General features: G+C 42.2%; 1 protein-coding gene and 1 long non-coding RNA gene across 3 annotated transcripts; one reads left to right on the top strand and one right to left on the bottom strand.

The window, feature by feature from the left end:
• Positions 1–8,707: 8,707 nt before the first annotated feature.
• Positions 8,708–18,730, bottom strand: LOC132883053 (cytosolic 5'-nucleotidase 1A-like). Its single transcript, XM_060916202.1, has 6 exons — positions 18,391–18,730; positions 14,209–14,376; positions 11,820–11,949; positions 11,473–11,595; positions 10,200–10,384; positions 8,708–10,061 (listed from the first exon to the last, which is right to left on the bottom strand). The coding sequence occupies exons 1-6, from the start codon at positions 18,475–18,477 to the stop codon at positions 9,696–9,698; spliced, it is 1,059 nt and encodes a 352-aa protein (XP_060772185.1). The 5' UTR covers positions 18,478–18,730; the 3' UTR covers positions 8,708–9,695.
• On the top strand, positions 13,845–21,742 carry LOC132883054 (uncharacterized). Of its 2 annotated transcripts, XR_009654275.1 has the most exons (4): positions 13,845–15,353; positions 19,587–19,696; positions 20,753–21,045; positions 21,152–21,742. It is a non-coding gene; the product is annotated as an uncharacterized LOC132883054 (long non-coding RNA). The 2 variants fall into 2 exon arrangements; XR_009654274.1 differs by lacking the exon at positions 13,845–15,353 and having other exon boundaries at positions 18,780–19,696.
• The last annotated feature ends 147 nt before the right edge of the window (positions 21,743–21,889 follow it).

Here is a 21,889-nt window from a genome sequence, read left to right as displayed (position 1 = left end):
TCGTGTCCAGATTCCAAGGAATCTAGACGCACAAAAGAGATGCTCTCAAACCCGAAAACACTTCTTTCTTGCAAGATTCACCATCCAGCGCATTCTGTGCTTAACCACTGGCCAAGGTAAAAGTCCAGAATAGCGCGATCTTTAAACTCAACCTGAGTTACAACCGGTTTATTCATATTAGAAGTGACGTCACGACTGCAGCTCAAACACAGTTTTAATTTGTAATTAGGAGCGACCAGAATTCCTCCTGATTGAAGTTCTGTGCACATTAATCAGAGACTTTCCTTTCATCACGAACGACGCGTCGGATCAAGAGAAGTTCTCTGTCCACGGAATCGACTCACGGAATCAACTCACGTGCTTCATGAACAGCGAAGCTCTGCAACGGCGAACATCTTCTCAGAACTTTGCTAGAGGCAAGATATTGAGTAAAATATATTTGGGCATAATAATTAAGCTAGTTTTAGGAAGTTGCTTTATTGAAAGTGTGAATTTAAACCCAGGTTTATTCATTACACTATTAGACACGCAGCGTGTCGAATTGAATTGTTCTGTTTGTTTAATCTCATTTGTTTTAATAGGCTGTGCATGTCTCTCTCTTTCTCTTATTCTTTTTACTAATATCCTCAATCTCCTTAACACACATTTTGACCTTATTAAGATTTCAGTGAGTTTGGTAATGTTATGAGTGTGGAATCCCAGATAGCAGAGGGACGTTGAAACGGCGCTGATTCTTGGTCAGAATGGTCGGTTTCCGTCATAAGTCAGAAAATCAACGCTGAAACGGCGCCGTGAAACGACGATTTCTCCGCCGTCGGAGAAGGTCAATTTATCACTGTTGAATCACCGTGGGTAAAGGTTGATCTGTCGACCGTCAGAGAAGATCGAATATACGATGTTGAACCATCGTCACTTTTGCCGGCCAGTTTTCAACATTGGTAGGAGCAACTAATTCTGGCCCGTAGCCAGGGGGGATCGGAGGGTTCGTTCGATCCCCCCCCCGCGACACCACGCCCCGGACACACACGCCCCTCATGATTACTCAAGATTTATTAATTTGTTCATGTCCGATGAATATACATTGATTCACATTTAAATTTACAATATCAAATCCAGACTAATCAAAAAAGAAAAGTAGACTAAGTGAGGACGAGTTAGAAAAACGGGTTCATTTCTCCTATGTTTATGTTTACACGTTTTGTTCAGACTGCTTTACACCCCAATCCAGTGGGTGGCAGTAATGCCCCCATTAGACCCCTTTCACTGACGTCACCCGAAACCGGAAGTAAACAAACCCTGCGCCACATTGGAAGACCAACAAACTCGTGATTTGGGGGAAATAAAGGCAGCGCGCGGTATGTGAACCCACGAGGCACTTGGTTCATCAAAAACCTACAATGGTAAACTTTTGTGCTGTGTTAGGGTTCTAACAAAGCTGATGGGAAAGGGGAAAAGAAGTCTTTCTACAGAATACCAGCTGTGATTGAGACAACAAGCAAACCAAGGAGCTTTCTGCCAGGAGACAGAGAGAGGATTTAGCTGCTTTATGCAGAGCGGATCTGAATACTTCAAGTCTATTTTGTTACTGGTAAGTCACTAGGCTAGAGTGTTGTAGAACATTTTTTTAAATGTTTACTGAATAAAAACATCCTTAATTTTATCAAATATTCTCTACTCTATATTTCATTTCTTTCTTTTGTTTTAATTTTCCTCCCTCCATCCCTCCTTGGATTTTAAATATAGTTTTTCCCCATGTCCAAATAATGAGGTAGGGTGGCATTTAGAAACCCATAGCCTACTGCTGACTTTCTTTATCAATGCTGCATCAAATTAATTTTGGTTATGTTTTTCTGTTTCCATGTACAGGTCTGCGCCGCAGGAGGAATAGGCCACAATTATAAATAAATCATAAAATGTTTCTAAGAACTTGTTCAAGTGTGTTCTGTTCCTTATAAATGTTAAAAGTTATGCCTCATTAGATAGCTTGACAAACATTAGGAGAGGTGCATTGTTGCATGCATTTTTATATCCTGTTGTACATTAAACAGGCCGTAGCCTACGCACATTGATATAAATTAAGTTTCACTTTCATGGTTGAAGTATGCATGTGTGTGTTCATCCTAGGCAAGAGCCCCGATGCTTTATTGTTAGCTAGTTTAATTTAGCCTGTTTTGCTTAATTTGTAGCCTTCCTGTTGTACATAAAACAGGAAGTAAAGTTGGAATAATCATCGCCGAAAATTAAACTATAAATCGACCGAAATCCATAGTTGAATAAAGGGTGAAAGGGGGTCTATTCTCTGTCGGCCACCATCCACTTTTCAACGTCGTTTCAACGCAAACTCGTATGAGCAAAGCAGTGTTGAATCAACGCCGGTGATCCACGATGATTCGACGGCGTATGGTCGAAGAACATGCCGATGATTCCCCGTCGAATCAACACCCTTTTGCTATCTGGGATCCTCTTGTTATTTAGAAAACACATGCTCAACAGGCCTGACCAGGCCTGATACACTTTAGATAGCTTCCCTTTTGTCTTAGCTTAGCAACACGAAGCTAATCTGGGCCTACCTCGTGCTCAAACACATTTTGGTTAGCTATACAGAACTAGCCTTTTGTCTAAACACATGGTCAAGCCCCTCCTCCACACTCAACATACCAAAACATCAGATAAGAACATTCCAAACTTTATAGCTCCCTCATACACACACACCTTGGCTCAGGCCTAGGGGCCTAACACACACACACACACACACCACACATAAACACACATATATACACACCTCACAGCTTGTATATATTGATTATTATTTTTATCTTTGTATAATAAATTCATTTATCAAAGCTGTGTGTATTCATCTTGTTGGTGTGAACAATATAAGTCCCCAATCGCAAAGAATTCAAAACGGTGCAGATTTATGTAATATAGTAAGTGATCAATAATAATTTGGAAATATACCATAATCTAGCTGTTTGGTAATTTATCCAGGATTAATGGAACGATTCACTAAATGATTCACTGAATGATTCACTTCAAATGAGACTGATTCTATGGTATGATTCAATTCAAATGAGTCAAAGTAAACGATTCAATGGGAATGATTCATTTTAATTATTAACCTTCAAATTTAATGAGACTGATTTAATGAGATCACTTAATAATTAACCAAATGCACCTACATGTTTATTTTGAAAAAACAATACAATTCATGAGGTGTGTTAGATTTAAAGCCATGATTTAAGTTAGTTTTATGGCTACACGTGATTTAGGATTGTTAAGACTTTATGATTTAATATTTTAGAGCTTTTTAAGATCCTTTATTAATTGCAGAGTGTAATTTAGGATTGTTAAGATGTTAAGACTTTATGAGTTTAATCCTGAATCCTAGGCTTGTGACCTTCCTCCAGTCACAGAGAAGTGCTAACCTACTTTGCTAGACTAGACATAAACATGTCTTTGTTTAAAATGGTAAATGCTGAGTTGTTAAGAACATATTCTTGATATGGAATGTTTTTTCAGCTGTAATTCATAATGCGCTCTGTGACCTTCTCCCTCCCTCAGGACTCTGTGGTCTGTGTGTTCTGGTATCTGCTGAGTCACCAGAAATCTGCCAAGACACTGACACTTGCGCCTGCTCCAACATCTGGCGCACAAGGGCTTTAAGGTTTCCAGAACCAAGCTGCAATATTGCATGGACACTTAAGTATTTGAACTTTTGAAGTTTTGAACTTTCTCAAGGCTGCCATTCTAGACACAAAACGCCCTGCAACTAAACATGCACTGATGTCTTTTCTGGGTCTTATCAATTACTGCAGACAATGGATCCCTGACTGCTCTTTATATGACAAGCTTCTCCGTTCTGCAATCTCTCATCACGATCCACTGCAACATCCTTTGACCTGGCCTGACGCTATGGTGGTCGCTTATCACTCCCTCAGAAGCACCCTTTGTTCCGCCTCTGGGGTTACCTGATCACTTCAAGCCCTTCCACCTCTATGCCTGTGAACACCAAGGCACAGCCTCTGTGGAGCATGAGGGGGGGATGCGTCCTTGTGCGGGGTTTTTTTATCCAAAACATTAGACATTGTTTCTCAAGGCTTATCTGCGTGTCTAAGGGCTGTCTCCGCATGTGCTTTGATGGTTTTAGATGTGGAAAAATTGGTTTTGTCTCACCCACTGATTTTGCACTCGTCACATCAAGTTAAACAGGTGTTGCAAAATTTACAGACCCATTAAATTAATTTATCAGTAATTTAATTGATAATTTAATTAACATATGACTGTTTATTCTCTGTTCTACTAACAATCTTGAAATTCGTGTCTTTTGATACTGTAGGTCACGCTCTCGCATGCCTCCTTAATTCTCAGGATGACACTTGGGATGACATTGATATTGGCTGTCTATCAGGTCTGATCTCTTTCCTCCAGCCCTCTAGGGATCTTTGTTGATGGTTCTTGTTCTAAACCCTCAGACGGTGTATAATATTTATAATTTATAATATTTATAATACCTCTGTGGTTACTCTGTGTGTTCACTGCCTGATATTCTGCATGAGGCATACGCTCTTCCTTTCTCATTTGATTTTTGTCATCTTGATTGTGGACAAATTCTCTAAATGGGTAGAAGCTTTTCCCTGTTCTCGAGAGAACACGAAGGTAGTTACTCGTATTCTTGCAAAAGAAATAATACTTAGTTATAATAATAATAATAATAATAATAATAATACATTTTATTTATAAGCACCTTTCAAGGTACCCAAGGACACTGGACAGTAAAAAGAAAAACAAACAATAAAAGCAGAACAATAAAATAATAAGAAATCAATAATAATAATTATTGTTATAGTTATGGGGTTTCAAACACCATAGACTCAGACAAAGCTATCCCTTTTACCTCAAAAGTCACACAAAACCATTGTAAGTATCTCTCACTAAGCTGGTGTTTTCACATTCCGTACCACCCTCAATCTTCTGGTATCTAGAACGTACTAATCGAACATTGAAAGACAAATTAATTAAGGCCATGCAGGCCACAGGTTTGGCTCTGTAATCCATAATTCATTCTGGCTGAAATTCGTATGACACCAAATGAAATTATTTTTGGAAGACCTTTCCCTCTCCCCTGGAAGAAGGGAACTCCAGCTCTGGGTACCTCTGATTTGAAAACACATATGGACGAGTATTCTGCAGCCCTTATAGATAAGTTGCATAAAATTTGTGACAATATTATCTCCACCAGCAGCACCCACACACCCCTTTCACGTGGGAGACAAGGTGCTGGTGCGACTTTTTAAATGATTTGGACAATTGGGAGAACCTATATATAGTGGGCCTGCAGACATAGTCGCCATTACTTTTACTGCTGTTTTAACTAATCTTTTTCCACAGTGGATCCATGCCACGTGATTGAAGAAGGCTCCATAACAAAGCTGTGTTACAATGACAAGTTTGCTATTAACGTTTTTTTCTATGTCCTTATCCAGTCTCTGTTTTCTCTTTCTCTCTCTCTCTGAGCTCTACACAGATTTGACGTGACCTGTGTGCAGCCCTGGCCGACTGAGAATCCTCAGATTATCTGCAAGACGTTGTGAACAAAGACGCCCCGTTTGGGACCAATGGAAAGTCCTCACTATAATGACAGGCGTACTAACACCTTCTGCGCGCTTCGGCAGCGCATTGATACGGAGCTCAGATATTAATGCGCTGTCGAAGCACGCAGAAGGTGTTAGTATGCCTGTCATTATAGTGCGCACTTTCCATAGCATAGAAAATCGCTACGTTTCAATTTGTGTAACTGAACTTGTTTCATATCACTGGTCATATAAACCTATGTAAACAGGAAAAACGCGGAAGAGTTTGGTCACATCTAACTACAGCCCCCAAAAATACCATTGGCCATACTGAGCCTAGCTACATTGCTAACAGGAGTGACAGCGTGTCTGACTGCGTCTGACTGACTGGGAGGTCGCACAAAGCTCGGAGAGGTACGGAGCAGCTCGTCTCAATTCAGATAAGAGCATATTTCATTATGGAAGTACAGTGGACTGTTCCTTTAACTCCTCACTCATACCAACGATCCTCTCTGGCTAAAATGTGAACACATCGTTTAAAGCGCCGCTCTGATAAATCTCTTCATTAAGTTTGCGGATGACACGATTGTGGTGGGTCTCATCAACAATGGCGATGAGACAATCTACAGGAGTGAGGTGAACCGCTTGGCCTTGTGGTGCAAGGACAACAATCTCCATCTGACCGTGGAGAAGACGAAGGAGATTGTTGTGGACTTCAGGAGAGTGCACACCCAGCATGCTTCACTATCAATTGACGGTGCTGCAGTGGAGAGGGTGAGCAGCACCAAGTTTCTGGGTGTGCACATCTCTGAAGACCTGTCCTGGAGCAACAACACCGCATCACTGGCCAAAAACCCCAACAGTGTCTGTACTTCCTCCGCAAACTGAGGAGAGCAAGAGCCCCAGCCCCCATCATGCACACATTCTACAGAGGCACCATCGAGAACATCCTGACCAGCTGCATCACCGTGTGGTACGGCGCCTGCACCGTGTCCTGCTGCAGGACTCTGCAGCGCATCGTGAGAGCAGCTGAGAGGATCATTGGTGTCTCTCTCCCTTCTCTAATGGATATTTATAACTCCTGCCTCACCTGCAAAACCATCAGGATTGCAGGTGACCCCACCCACCCATCTCACAACCTCTTCAGCCTGCTGCCGTCGGGGAGGAGACTGCGGAGTCTCCGGGCCAAAACCAGCAGGCTCAAGAACAGTTTCTTTCACCAGGCGGTCAGGAGGCTCAACTCCCTCCCTGTTCTGCCCCTCCGCCCCCCTCTGCCCCCTGCCACAGATTCTGCTCGCACACCCCCCTGCCCCCCCTTCAGCATCTGACATGTCATCCTCACAGTCTCCCCCCCAAACACACACACACACACACACACACCCTCATCGTTCATTAACACACTGAACTCAGGGACCGCACATCTCACTTTACCTCGCTCATTTGCACTATTCCGCACTACCTCACCTTAACAGCTGCTAGTTTGTTTATTCTGCTTATTTCATGTTTACCTGCTATACCTCAAGCACCCTTGACTGTTTGGTTATTTGAACCAATTTGTGTGTGTATATATATACATATATATATATATATATGAGTGTTTAGTCTATGTCTAGTTCATATCTAGAGTGTTTATACTGTTTATATTGTCTGTCTGAGTGTTTAGTCTGGCTTGTTCTTATCTAGTGTTTATACTGTTTATTTATTCTGTTTATATTGTTTGAGTGTTTAGTCTATGTCTAGTTCTTATCTAGAGTGTTTATACTGTTTATATTGTTTATTTCAATTATTCTATTTTTATTTATTGCATTGCCTGTTTGCACCGTGGGTCAGAGAGGACTGATATTTCATCTGTGCTGTATGTCGAGCATGTAGAGCATATTTGACAATAAAGTTGACTTGACTTGACTAAATATAGTTGCTGTAGAATAATTACAGTGGAAGCCCTCTTGTGGTTAATGAGTGTAATTACAGAAAAGGCAGACATTTTCTCCCAAATCCTTTATTTTAAAACACAGACAGGTGTGTGTGTGTGTGTGTGTGTGTGTGTGTGTTATACAGCATCCAGGTGACAAACTAACATGGTAAAGTACATGAAGAGGGAAAAAATGTTTTAAAACATCTGTAAAATCATTACAGTAATGTTAATAAAGTCACTTTATCAGCCTGAACCCTAGTGTTTTATAAACTCTCAAACATTAAATATGAATTTAACACGTGTAATAACACGACATACCAAAGTGAGAAAAGTGTAAAAGAGAACAGTGGGCAGATTTATAAGAACAGTGATTACAGTGTATAAAAGTAAACTGTATAACTTTACTGTGCCTATATAAACTAATACAGTGTGTAATATATACGTTATAAACACAGCACCAGTCAGAAGTTTACACACCTCGTTACATCCAAAATACTGTTTCATTTAGACTGAAAACATTTACACGTTCCTCTTAAACCCAGTTTACAGTAAAGTCGGTGTGTTTTTCCACAATGAACATTTTGTCAATTTTACAAATTCCACCATAAAATTTAAAAGCTGTTTATATTACAGTGTACTAAAACTAATGCACTTCTGATTTATTGCCCACACACAGTCTGTAATGAGGGAATTAACAGGTTATTGTGTGATTAGAGAGAACTGAACTCTCTCCATCATTCACCTGTTTTATAAACTCTACACTGAGGAAATGGTGGGAGTGTCCTGGGGGGGGGGGATCCATCCTCTCCCCAAAAACACTGTTCTGTGGTAATTATTATTATTATTATTATTATTATTATTATTATTAAACCCTAACCTACACACAAAAAACACAACACCACAACAAGAGTCATCAGGAGAGGATGCATTCCCCCCACCCCCACTAAACCCCACTCCAAATTTTCCTAGGTTGAATTGGTTGCCATGGAAATACAGAAATTTAAAAAAAAAAAAAAAATCACAGAAATCCCAAAATGTCAAAAGGCACAAATCCTCTAGTCACTGAACATAAATGTCAGGTTTTGTGAAAAAAATTCCTAATAGTTTGAGTTATGCTCCAGAAACTAAAACATACACAGACAGACAGAGTGATCGCTATAAACCCCCCCCCCCCCCCCCCCAATTATATGGCAGGGGATAAAAACAGAATGTCTCAACAGCATCAATTTCAGGTTTATTTAGTAAAAAACAGTAAAATGATTTAAATAAAATTCTCAGAGAAGTGCACAAACTGAATTATCATCAGCTATAAATCCAACAGGTTTCTCTCGGACCCTGTAAAAATATTTCATACTGAACTAAAAACTGCGACTCTCGTTATAAACCACTGCACAGCACCCACACGCTGTCGATACTGTTAATATACCGTTTTATTTTATAAAACATCACTCTGTTGCCTTAGAAACCACCAGAACGAGTTAAACAGAACCAAGAACATCAACAAATCAAAATTACAGACCATAATAATCAGAGAAATGAGAGAAAATAAACCTGTTTAAATATTTTCAGTATTGAAGATGCAGCAACGTTAAACGTTGTATTATTAAACCCAAATTTGTTATTATTAATTTGTTATTTGTTATTGTTCAGGTTACACGAGAAAACAAGCTGTAACCATGGTAACAACCTCTGACATTTTACAGACGTAAACGTGACAAGATTCCGATCTCCACCTCCATTCTAACCCTGCCCCTTGACCCAACGCCGCCCCATGTCTGAATCTGAACCACCCTCACATGGTAACCACACCCCTTCACTCTAACCCCACCCCTACCTTATAAAAAGATCCCACTGTATATAAAAGTTTAATATCATGGAGATATAAAATGTAAGTAACCGTAAGTAAAGCTCTAACCGCGCTCCACACCCAGACTCCTCCCACATCTTACCCTAACCCCATCCCTTACTTTAAAGTTTCACCAGTCAGACCTGTATACCCAGTTCAGATTAGGACTCTGTGTGTGTGTGTCAGTCACTTGGAGCGTTTCTTCTCCTGAACTCAGGTTTCTGATAATCAGCGCATATTTAATAAGCAGACTATAAAGCTTTGACTGAGATTAGTTAACTGAAGTGCTCTTTATAAACTAAGCGATGGTGATTAGTGATCAGACTGTATGCTTCTGATCGTGACCCTCAGCGTTCCCATCGTCTCATTCCTGTTTTTCTGGCTGCTCGATCAGTTTTCCATTGTTATATTTCTGTGCGATCCCGTAAGGCACGTGTGCAGCGATGGTGCCGGACTCCCTGGCTCCCTCGATGTGGAACATCTGATCATCGAAGAAAATGTGGGGTTTGATCTTCTCTAGGAGAGGACCTTTGGGAGCTCCAGCGAGGAAGAGTGCCTCATCGATCTCCAGTCCCCAGCTGCGCAGCGTATTTATCACCCGAGCTCCGGAACTCGCCGCACCGCGCGCCGTCACGAGGAACGTACGGATCGGGCAGTGCATGCGCTCGTTCTTACAGTAGAACTTCCTCTGCAGTTTCCCCAACGCTTCCAGGAAACACTTGAGAGGACCCTGTGGAAGGACGTGATAAGTTCACTGTGTGAGAATCATCCGAGCCGATCAGCTGGCGTACAGACGAGGACGCCTTCATAATTTAGCGAATACACACCAGTCAATAAAGGTTATGTAGCATTTTAAATGTAATCAAACCTGAGCGAGGGGTTTGTTCACGTTTGCCTTCTCATGCTCAAGGAACTCATTGAGCCCTTGCTGTTTCATGATGATCTCAGACTCATCTGAGAAAAGCACAGCATCGCCATCGAACGCCACTCGGAGCTGAGACTCGCTCAACTCCATCTTCTTATCCGGAGTGAACAGGGTGGCTGCCGCGATGCCTGGTGGACAGACAGATGGACAGAAATACTGAACATTTAGATGGAAAAAAAATTCAGCTGTTCAAGAATATAACCAATAAACTATACAGCCAAAAGTATGTGCACCCTGACCATCACACCCACATGTCCCTGTTGAATGTCCCATTGCAGGTTTATTCTCCTTCAGTGTTATAATGAGCTCCACTCTTCTGGGAAGCTTTCCACTAGATTTCAGGGCGTGGCTGTTGAGATTTTTATTCAATAGTGAGATCACACCCTGATCTTGGTGATTATGCTGAGGCTCCAGTTCATCCCAAAGCTGTTCAGTGGGGTTGAGTTCTGTGCAGGACACTCGAGTTATTCACTCCAACCTTCACACACCATGTCTTCATGGAGCTCATTGTGTGTACAGGAGCATCATCATGCTGGAACAGGTTTGGACTCGGAGTTCCACTGAAGGGAAACTAATGCTCCAGCAAACAGAGACTTTCTACACCACTGTGTGCTTCAGACTTTATGGCAAAAGTTTGGGGAAGGACTGCATATGGGTGTGATGGTCAGGGGGAACATACTTTTGGACATTATACAGGAGTATAATGTCCAAAATGTAGAACCCTAACCCTAACCAAACTGTCAATTCTCACCACACTTGGTGAACAGGTCTGAGGGAGAAATCAAAGCATGATCCTAAAATACTGATCTGTGAGAACGGAACCAAAAACACTCAGCACCAGGATGATGAGAATGATGTCCACAAAGTGACCTGGACACCCACGTTACCTGGCCAGAACCAGCCTCATATGGAGCCATATGGTGGACTCACAGGGTTCATCCCAGCACTCAGGGAACCTTTAGAAGAAGCTGGGTTTTCTCTTCAGAATGGCCATTAACATTGGGATGGATGTGGAATAGGAGCTGAACAGCCCGAGCTACATCCAGAAGGATTTGAGTTCAGAACACTGTGACAGAACTCCATCCTGAGGGACATAAACTCCTCAGAAACCAAACTGCACCGTTCCACTTCTCATACAGGAGAGCTGTTTGTGTGAGGTGACTGATGATATGACTGATCATGTGACTGGTGAGAGATGAGTCTCTCAGGTCCTCACCCTCCTCAATGGCCTCCTTCACCGTCTCCGGGTCTTTAGACAGGTACAGGTTCGTCATGTACGCCTTCAGGTACCCGACTGGGCTCTGACCCCCCGTCATGCAGAACCTATCAATCAGCAGATCTGCACACACACACACACACAGAGCAGCCATTTCATAAAATACACTCCATACATTCATAATATAATAATTCTGTATGGAATTCTGAATTTTTTTTTTATAGATTTACACAGAGAATAACAAACAGAAGTTTGTTTAGGAAACATTTTAACATCTCTGATCCATTATAACCTGTTATAACTGCAGTAAGTAATGTTATTATGATATTGATGGTGTTCTTCTGTACCGTAGTGATTGATGGAGTTGATTAGCCGCACCCCCACCTGGGCGTGGTTATTGGTCATTAATACGATATCAAACAGCTCCTCACTGTCGGGGTACAGCTCCCTCAGATGAGTGTTCACAGTCATCAATGCCTGCGTGAACAATAAACAAACAAATAAATAACAGGGATGCAATTACAAAAACAATGTGTGGTTCATTACATTAAAGCAAGTCCCAAAATCTTTGAAAAGGCTGTTAGTGGGGATCAGAACTAGACAAATAACGATATACCATGCGATGATAAACTGCGATACAAATTTACGTATAAACAAGCTAAATCTATGAAAAATCGTGATGGTCATCAAGTTCAATAAAGTTAGTTTTTCCTCACTGTAATTGTGCTGTTTTGACAGCAGAGGGCGCAAAATAATATAATATCAGGAATACACGTGACTTCACTGTAGCTGGAAGTAACTCAGCTCTAATGCTGCAAAAACACACAATAAACAGGTGTAAAATGTGAGTGTGGCTGTGTGATCATACACAAACAGTAGGGGTGGGCGATATATCGAGATTTGCGATATATCGATATGTTTTATGAACACGAAAAAGATTTTGGCATATCGTATATATCGAGATAATGCTCTAAATTAATATGATTTCGCCACTGTGCTTAATTTCCTTCACTGTGCTATGGTGCTGCCCGCCCCGCCTCCTTCTTGTGTCTGTACCCCCTCCCCTCACGTGTAGGTGGCATGTTAACTCATTCAACATGGCGGCGCCCACAGAAAGCCCGGAGGCGGCAGAACTCGTACCAAAAAAAAGGACAAATGGCTCCATTATATGGAGATATTTTGGTTTTAAACCGTCGGACGAATAACAGAAAGAGGTCTACTGCCGGGAATGCAAGAAATTGGTGGCAACCAAAGCATCGAGCACCACGAACCTGTTCAACCATTTACAGGTACGCCACAAACTTTTGTACGAGGAGTGTGCCAGGCTGAGAGTTAATGCAGTGAGATGAGTTTGAGTTTTGTTTTTAAGGAAAAGGAAGGCAATATGTATTATTTCTATAAGTCAAATTATTATTTATGAAATGAGGGCTTTTTTTTGTTACTTAAACGTTTAAGACGCACTTTATAAGAACTGCCTACCCTCAGGTTTTATGTTTGTAATTAAAATAAGGCAATATACTACTTCCTTGGTTTGATAATTCATGTTAAAAATGGTGCACAAGCACTTTGTTACTAGTACCTGTCTACCTCTAGGCACTTGGCTGCCTACCTGTTTGCACTTCAATAAAAAAAAAACCTTGCTGAATTTGGTGTGTCTGTTTTTTGGGGGTTGTTTTTCCTGCATAGATATCGAGATATATATCGTATATCGAGATATAGCAAAAGTATATCGAGATATTTTTTTTCTCCATATCGCCCAGCCCTAACAAACAGATTTAACAAGAAATCAGAGCGCTCTCTCTTCCAGACTGCTGAAAGATAAAGAAAGGAGGAGCAAATGGAGAATGGAGGCAGAACAAATGTTCAGAAAGTTGATTAAGAAAAGGATACTTTGTAACATTTTTCATTTTTAATAAAAGGAACATTTTAGTTAATAGATTAGATTTTACTCCAACCTTTACAAATGTGGGTAAATACTTACTGTTGGTTATTAAGGAAATGAAACAAATGCTGTTGGGTTTTTTGTGTTTGTTTGTTTGTTTGTTTGTTTGTTTGTTTGTTTGTTTGTTTGTTTTTATTTAGCTATAGGAATATTTAAGGTTGATAAAGAATATGAAAATAAACATGTTGCAATTGTTTGGTAATAAAATTCCCTTCGTTTTTCATGAAATATCATGAATCAAATCGAATCGTGAACCCAATATCGTGACTCGAAGCATGAATAGAGTGAAGTGTTACACGCCGATTCAGAACACAGACACACAGCAGAATGAGTCATCATCACAAAAACAGGGAAAACCTGCAGGGGACAAAACCAGAAAAACACGACACACAGCTGAACGTGGTAAAGCAGACTTCACAGTCAGACGCAGACTCAGACGGGTTACACTGCTGAACTGAAGCGCGAACATGGTACAGGTAAACGCAATCAGATAACACACCGATGACAGGAGACCTGCGAGAAAAACACCTGGAACTCCAAACAAAACCAACAGGAGCAGATCCTCACTATTTATATTCAATAAGAGAAGTAATTTACGCTAACGTGGACTTCAAAAGCGCGGTCCGACCCAGAAAGCAGCGTTGCAGCTCCAGCAGTAATTTAGTGAGTCAATAATTATTTTAAAGTGTGTAAGACTAGAGTGTGTGTTGGAAACAATGGTAAAACAGGAGCACACACACACACACACACACACACACACACACACACACACACACACACACACACAGTGTGACCTTGACAAAGGGGAAGGCAGCTCCGGGTTTGAGCGGTTGGTTCTCGTGCTGTTGGTTGTAGCTGACGTACTGCTCCAGTCCCTCCTCCTCATAGAGCTTCCTCTCCTCCACCATGTTGAACAGAGTCCGAGACGACACGGCGATCGTGATTGCGGAGCTCGGCTTCGGCTGAGGAACACACACACACACACACACACGTAAACAAACATCAGTAAAACATCACACTACAGTATAAGGAGATAAACACAGATAATAATACTAAAGTTTGATCAGGGCTCAGTATTCCATCATGTTATAAACACCTGGTCTGTGTTTCACTCATTAAGGATGAAAATAAATCAAACTTCTGTATCTGGATTTCTGCTTTGTGATGATGGTCAGTGTTAAAAGTGTGATATAAATAAAATAAAGGTGGAATTTCACTTCCTGAGCTGTTCAGGTTTAAAACAGCAATCAGGTTTAGTCAGTAACGATGAGATCAGGATTAAATGTACTATTTGTTCTGACACAGAAAGTCGTTCCTGTGTGATTTCCTCGAGGTCTGATTCCTGTAACGCTCCTCTCTCGTGTCTGAACACGCCATCAGCTGCTCAACATCAAACTGTACAGAATTAATAAACACAGCGCTCACCCCACCCCGCCCCACTCTGCCCCGCCCCACCGTACATGGGCTACAGCGGAGCTCCACAATCCAGTTAAACTTCTCGCTATTAAATCGTTACCCCTGAGTACATGAGCGCACTGTTAACTCCGTTCTCTCCTATTAGAGCTCTCAGGTCATTCAGCCTCTGGGTCTGTTCACTGGTCCTGACCCGCTGACGAAACCAGACACTGAGCTCTAGTCTGAGCCCCAAACTCTGGACCAGTCTCCCTCTCACTGTGTCAGACTCCGCCCTTTAATCCAGTCTGATATCAGTCCTTTATATGAAGGGTTCCTTGATGGTTAACGACGTCTGACTCACGTTTTTATTTTCACACCACCTGCTGTTCAGATTTCGAATGTCAATTTTTTTTCTTCTTCAGTCTGCTCTCATTACAGGTCGCCACAGTGGATCTGTCCATCTCTGATTTGGCGAAGGTTTTACACCAGATGCCCTTCCTGACGGAACCCTCCCCGATCTACCCAGGCTTGAAACCAGCGCCGTGTATGCAGGGCCGTTGACAGCTTTGGCTGGGCCCGGGACAAAATAATCTGAGTGGGCCCCCCCCCCAAATAATCTGAGTGCCCCCCCCCCCCCACACACACACACACACACATACGCGCGCACGCACATCGCCACACAGCAACCACCCATACCCAACCCCTCTTTTCACAGTCTCCATTCACTCCAACCCTTAAATAACAGGTATTCCAAGCCCATTATAACAGTCAACCATTTTATTTCAACATTTCAACATATTTACAGTTTGAACATTTCCTTAGTCTGCAACTATTCAGGTGCAAAATGCAATGCGCCGGACTTTTGCTGTGGCAAAGTCGTCAATAAGGTCATTGAAGTCCAGCTTCTTTGCAAGTTCGCGCTCTATAGAGAGCATAGCCAGCCCATTGAGCCTCTCCTGTGACATGTTTGAGCGCAGGTAGTTGATAAACCAAAATGATTGTTTACGGGATGGAACTGGGCCTCAATGAGAACGGAGTTATGGCTTTCCCAAAATCTGAACATAGAAGCATCACCACTAGTGATGTGTACAGTGAGTTTTTCAGTGTATTTTTTTGTTATGTTTTTCATAAACGTCCTTTCCGTACTCGATTTAGAATGTTACAAAAAAAACTGACACCCTCCCAACCACGTAACATTAGCCTATCTGACCTGGGGGCTGACACGTTTATTACGGATAAACCAAAAGGATTACAACGTTCCCTGGATATAGAACTGGACCGAGAAGATTTCAAAATCTTAACGTGTAAGCAACAACAATAAAACAGAGGTTGTTTTATTCATTTAGGGCTTATTAGGCTACTTTCATTAATTGCGCTTTTCATACAGGCCTATCATTTTTCACTTGAGCAAGGGAATTGTTTGAAGAGTATCCAGTCTAAGCGAAAGTTTAATGTTTTGCAACAGACTAACCTCAAAACACCCCATTTATAGCCCATTCGTTACATTAAACTCTATCTAGCTGGCAATTTCACATGCCGTCGTATCTACACGGGATGATTTCCAACAAAATAAGGTTTAATTAACAAGAGGCAGCGTTCCACGGGCTTTCAGCTAACCGGAGTCCAGCTCAGCGCAGCTCAGCAAGCGTGCCTAAAACATTTGGATATGATTGCCACATACATATACACATACAAACAGCCACTCAAATCTCCACTGCCAAGCCTCTACCTCTCCAACGCCAGATCCATGTAAACAAGACGGACGATTTGGAATTACCTTATTCTATTCTATAATCGGCTGGTCAGTGCTATACTCAATACTTAAGTGACTTACCCATCCAGTGAGGATTATTTTGTTTACAAGATGCCACATCTGAGTCGCTGACAAATCCTGAATTTCTGTAAAGATAACTGTGCAGAGGTTTATAAGCAGGCAGTGCTTCACCACTGAACAGCGAGGGAAAGTTGATGAGGTAATTATACACGTCCGGGTATTCCGCTGGCAGTTCAAAATCCGGTCGTGAAAACTCCGCCCGGTAAGCCATAAGGGTCACAAATCTGTAGGTCGTTTATTTTAGACATATATCTAGTTATCTGTTCATTAGAAAAATGAGCCGTGTAGTCCGTCGGTTGAAATTGATCCATTCTGTACACAAGTGCAGCAGTATTCAGCGGTGTTTTTGACCGACACGATGGCGGTTGTGTACTTTCCGGTCATGTGACTGCAAGATCTCTATAGTGCCGTGTTATTTGGCGCCTTAATCAAAGACCAAACCATTTCTGCATTAGGGGTGGTACGTGGGTTCTTGAATCTATTTTCGAAGACAATAAAGGCAAAAGAACCAGAAATTATTCATTGAATGCAAATATAGCACATTTTTCTCCCCCAAATCAACACATTTTGAAATGAAACAGAATGATTAATGGCATCTTCATGAGGGACCAGTTCTGGGCCCCCCCTCATGCCTGGGCCCGGGACAAAATACCCGGTTGTCCCCCCCTGTCGACGGCCCTGCGTGTATGTACTGTCTGTACAACCCAGTGGGGGGTATTTTACTGAATCTGCATGTCTTTGGACTGTAGGGGAAACCAGAGCACCTGGAGGAACCCACACAGATATGCGGAGAACATGCAAACTCCACACACATAAAAGCCTCATATTCTTGCTGTGAGGTGATAATCACTGTGCCACTGCGAGGCCCTGAAAGGTCAATTCTTTTTTTAATTCTTATTTTCATTAAAATTTTAGTACAGCATCAATGATGATGAGATGACATTAGATCCACTCCGTCACACAGAGGCAGGAGTTATACAGTGCTCCTGAAACTGCAGTTTAACAGCTTAATTTATCCACAATAATAATAATAATAATAATAATAATAATAATAATAATAACAACAATAAAAAAGCAATACTGGACAATGTGCAATACCTCTCCTGCTGGACTTTTTTTTTCTTTTCCCTTCTTCTTTTCCCTTATTCTTTTTTATATTTGTATATGTAAATACTTAATTTAATTTATCTAGAAGTTTTCTCTATTTCTATTCTCTGTTTATCTGTAATAATGCTGCTGGAATTTTAATTTCCCTGAGGGAACCCGCCCAAAGCAATCAATAAAGTTCAATCTAATCTAATAATAATATAACTGAGGAGTGTGTGAGTGTGAGAGAGAGAGAGAGAGAGAGAGAGAGAGAGAGAGAGAGAGAGTGTGTGTGAGATTCTGCTCTGTAAAGTGAATTTATTCCCAGTTTCCTGTAGATTGTGTGAAATTCAGCAGCAGGAAGTGACGGAGGAGCAGAATTCAGTAAAACAGCAGAAACGCAGAGAGAGTTTTTATTAAAGAGTAAAACGTTCAGAAAAGTGAAATAAAAACAAACAGGGTGAGAGGATTACACACTGCGGGGTTTTCTCTCTCTCTCTCTCTCTCTCTCTCTCACACACACACACACACACTCTTTCTCTCTCTCTCACACACACACACACACACACACACACACACACACTCTCTCTCTCTCTCTCTCTCTCTCTCTCTCACACACACACACACACACACACACACATTCTCTCTCTCTCTCACTCACAGGTCTGGGTTTTTTGTTCCTCTGGCTGTTGTCCTGCTCCTCTCCATCTCCACCGGGGACTGAAGGCTTCTGCTCCACTTCACTCATCTTACTGAGAACCTCAACACAGCCACAGACTCACTCACTCTTCACTCCCTCACTCACTCTTCACTCCCTCACTCACTCTTCACTCCCTCACTCCCTCACTCACTCTTCACTTCTTCACTCCCTCACTCCTTTACTTACTCACTCACTCACTCTTCACTCCTTCACTCACTCACTCCTTTACTTATTCACTCACTCTTCACTCCCTCACTCCCCTAAACACAGCCACAGACTCACTCACTCACTCTTCCCTGAGAGGCGGGGCGGGGGGCGGGGCGGGGGTTTCGCAACGAGACTAACCTGCTCATGACGAATCTGCGGCTCTGAACCCGAAGTCCAGCCTCTTCCGGTTACACCCAGGCTTTAAAGCTGCACTGAGTCACGCTTTAATAATTATAATATACACTCAAAGTCCACTTTATTAGGAACACCTACACACGTACCCATGCTGCTCTCTAATCAGCCAATCAGAGGACAGCAGCAGCAGCAGCAGTCATACAGATCAGATACAGATGCAGGTCAGGAGCTTCAGGTAAAGTTCACATCAACATCAGAATGAAGAAGAAACCTGATCTCTGTGACTGTCACCCTGACACAGGAGTTGGATTTTCACACACCGTCTCTAGAGTTCACACAGATTATTGTGAAAAACAAACACGTCCTGTGAGCAGAGGATCTGCAGACTGAAACACCTTGTTGAAGAAACATCAGAGGAGAACCATCAGACAGATCTGAGCTGACCAGAAGAGTCTCAAAGCATCTCAGAACACACAGCACATCAAACCTGGAGGAGGATGAGCTACAGCAGGAGCTTGGTCTTCTTCTCGTCCTCATCTGTCCGGTGTGGGTGAGTCTAAGCCCACGAGAGCCTCACATTCCTGTCCATGGCTGAGAGAAGAGGAACCTGATGTGGCCTCCTGCTGCTGTAGCTCCTCCACCTCAAGGTGAACATTACCTGAAGCTCTTGTCCTGATTCTGCAACATGAGAGGCTGATTAGATAACTGTATGAACAAGCAGGTGTTCCTAATAAAGTGACTGGAGAGTGTATTATTAATATTATATCATAAATACTATATGCTAAAATCCTTGTTGTTGTTGTTGTACTCTCCAGGACACCAGGATTCTCTGCTTCATCCCACAGGAGCGCAGTTTACACAGGAAACCCTTCAGTCAGGACATTTAAATCATCAGCTGTGGGAAGTGTGTGTGTGTTTACTAGAAGTAAATTGAGAAAACTTTCACTTCTTCACTTCACTTATTACAAATTTAACAAGTGTGTGTGTATCGCCTCTGTAAGGAGTCTCCAGTGTGAGCGCTGTGTATCAGTCAGAGGTGAAGCTGGAACTGTAAGTTTTCTGACGTCTTCAGGACACAGGAGTTTACACTTCTCTACAGTTTCTCAGGAGCACAATGGAACAAACTGTGATTATTTTCTCTTATTAACTCTAAGAGAAGTTGCTGTATGATCAGCTTGACTCATATCTGTAGTGTTTAACACAGTATTTGTTCAGTCCCCACAGTTCAGAGTACGAGTTTATATCGGAGACGTTATAAACTCAGAATAATGCAATCAGAATAATGAAAAAGTTTCCACATTTTCCAGACTTTCAGACACCGAGAGAGCAGGCTCCAGTAAATTTGATAAAGAATATTTGTAATATCGAGCCTGGGCATTTCCTCTCCAGACTGCCAGAGGGCACTCTTCCATCCATTATCTGTAGCCGCTTATCCTGTACAGCAGGGGTCTTCAATCCTATCCACAAAGGGCCAGTGTGGCTGCAGGCTTTCATTCCAACCAAGCAGGAGCTACACCTGATTTCACTTGTTTAATCATTTCACCCTCATCTCCAGTCAACAATCAAGTGAGCCTCCAATTTGGCTGTAATGAAAGCCTGCAGCTACACCGGCCCTTTGCGGATAGGATTGGAGACCCCTGCTGTACAGGGTTGCAGGCAAGCTGGAGCCTATCCCAGCTGACTATGGGCAAGAGGCGGGGTTCACCCTGGACAAGTCACCAGGTCATCACAGGGCTGGCACTCTTCCTCGAATGTTAAAGTCTTCGTTCATGCTGATCACTTCCTGTTGCACTGCTATAAAAAAGTGCATGAACTTGAATTGAGTAGAAATACACTGAACCTCAGTTGTGAAGTTGCACCATTTGCCTGTGAACTGGATGAGTTCTATGCCGTGTTTTGTTGTATTTATTTCCACTATATGCCCGAGCCTTGTCTTGTCTCACTTTGCCCTCCTGTTTGATGCAACAACTTCTTCTTTCAGCTGCTCCCATTTGTTCGGGGTCTCCACAGCGGATCTGTTCCACATAGGTTTTACACCAGATGCCCTTCCTGATGCAACCCTCCCCAATCTATCTGGGCTTGGGGCCAGCACTCAGTATGCACTGACTTATGCAACCCCAGTGGCTGGGGATTTTACTGAATCTGCATGTCTTTGAACTGTGGGAAGAAACCAGAGCACCCGGAGGAAACCCACAGAGACACAGGGAGAACATGCAAACTCCAAACAGAAAGGCTCCCTTCAGCTGTGAGGTTCGAACCTGGAACCTTCTTGCTGTGAGGAGACAATGATAATAACTGCACCACTGTGCTGCTCACTTCATGAAAAATGTAATGTTGTAAAGGAGTGTTGTAAACACTTTGGCCTGTGTTTTTCTTGTAGGAACAGAGATCATTTCCATGCTAAATACACCCTCAGAATGGAGAAGAAGAGCCTGGTCAGCTGCACAGTTACTCCCATGATTGAAAGTAAACATCTCTCATTACCTGTGAAACTATCATGGTGTTCCAAGTCCAATTTTATCTCTGCATTTGTTGATGCTGTTCCCCTGGAACAGCTGGGAACTTCCTGGATGAAGCTGTGGCTGAGGTATTGAAGATACCACTCATTCCCCACTGAGTGTCAATGTGCGAGATGGCACCCCATTGCGAGAATGAAAACTAACTAAACTTGCAAGAAGAGATGGACCAAAGTAAGAGGGAGGTGGTCATGGCCCCAGACAGAGACCATCGATGAGATATGATGCCTGTTGGTTTGTACCACTTCCTAAGCTACCTCCAGCACTCAAAAGCACTGAAATCCTGTTCAAGTTAGTATTCAGACTGTATGGTCTCCATGACGACATTGTCTTGGACCAAGGGGTCTAATTTATGTCCCAAGTATGGCAAGCCTTTTGCAAAAAGTTTAACATTAAAGTGCATATCACGGGTAAATTCAGGAGCAAGATCAATGTAATTCTCCTATTTTATATTAAACTTTGGTCAAATATCTGTCACATTTTGCATTTTGTGCATTTTTTTTACCTTGCGCAATACCAGAAAAATTCAGTTGAAATCAAGCCTTTTGAGTTGAATTGGCTCGCTTCTGAAAAAACTTGGCATTTGGATTTCCAGGCAAACA

Source organism: Neoarius graeffei, chromosome 3 (genome assembly GCF_027579695.1).
Source record: "Neoarius graeffei isolate fNeoGra1 chromosome 3, fNeoGra1.pri, whole genome shotgun sequence".
NCBI classification, from domain to species: Eukaryota; Metazoa; Chordata; class Actinopteri; order Siluriformes; family Ariidae; genus Neoarius; species Neoarius graeffei.
Note: the sequence above shows the minus strand (reverse complement) of the source record. Positions and strands in the feature narration are given on the sequence as shown.

Bases quoted from the DNA above. Each gene is read 5' to 3' on its own strand.
- LOC132883053 (XM_060916202.1), bottom strand. From the start codon at position 18,477: ATGAGTGAAGTGGAGCAGAAGCCTTCAGTCCCCGGTGGAGATGGAGAG. The intron at 14,377-18,390 runs GTGAGTGAGAGA...TGTGTTCCTCAG, and splicing joins GGAACAAAAAACCCAGACCT to CCGAAGCCGAGCTCCGCAAT. The intron at 11,950-14,208 runs GTCACACTGTGT...TTGTTCACGCAG, and splicing joins CTGCCTTCCCCTTTGTCAAG to GCATTGATGACTGTGAACAC.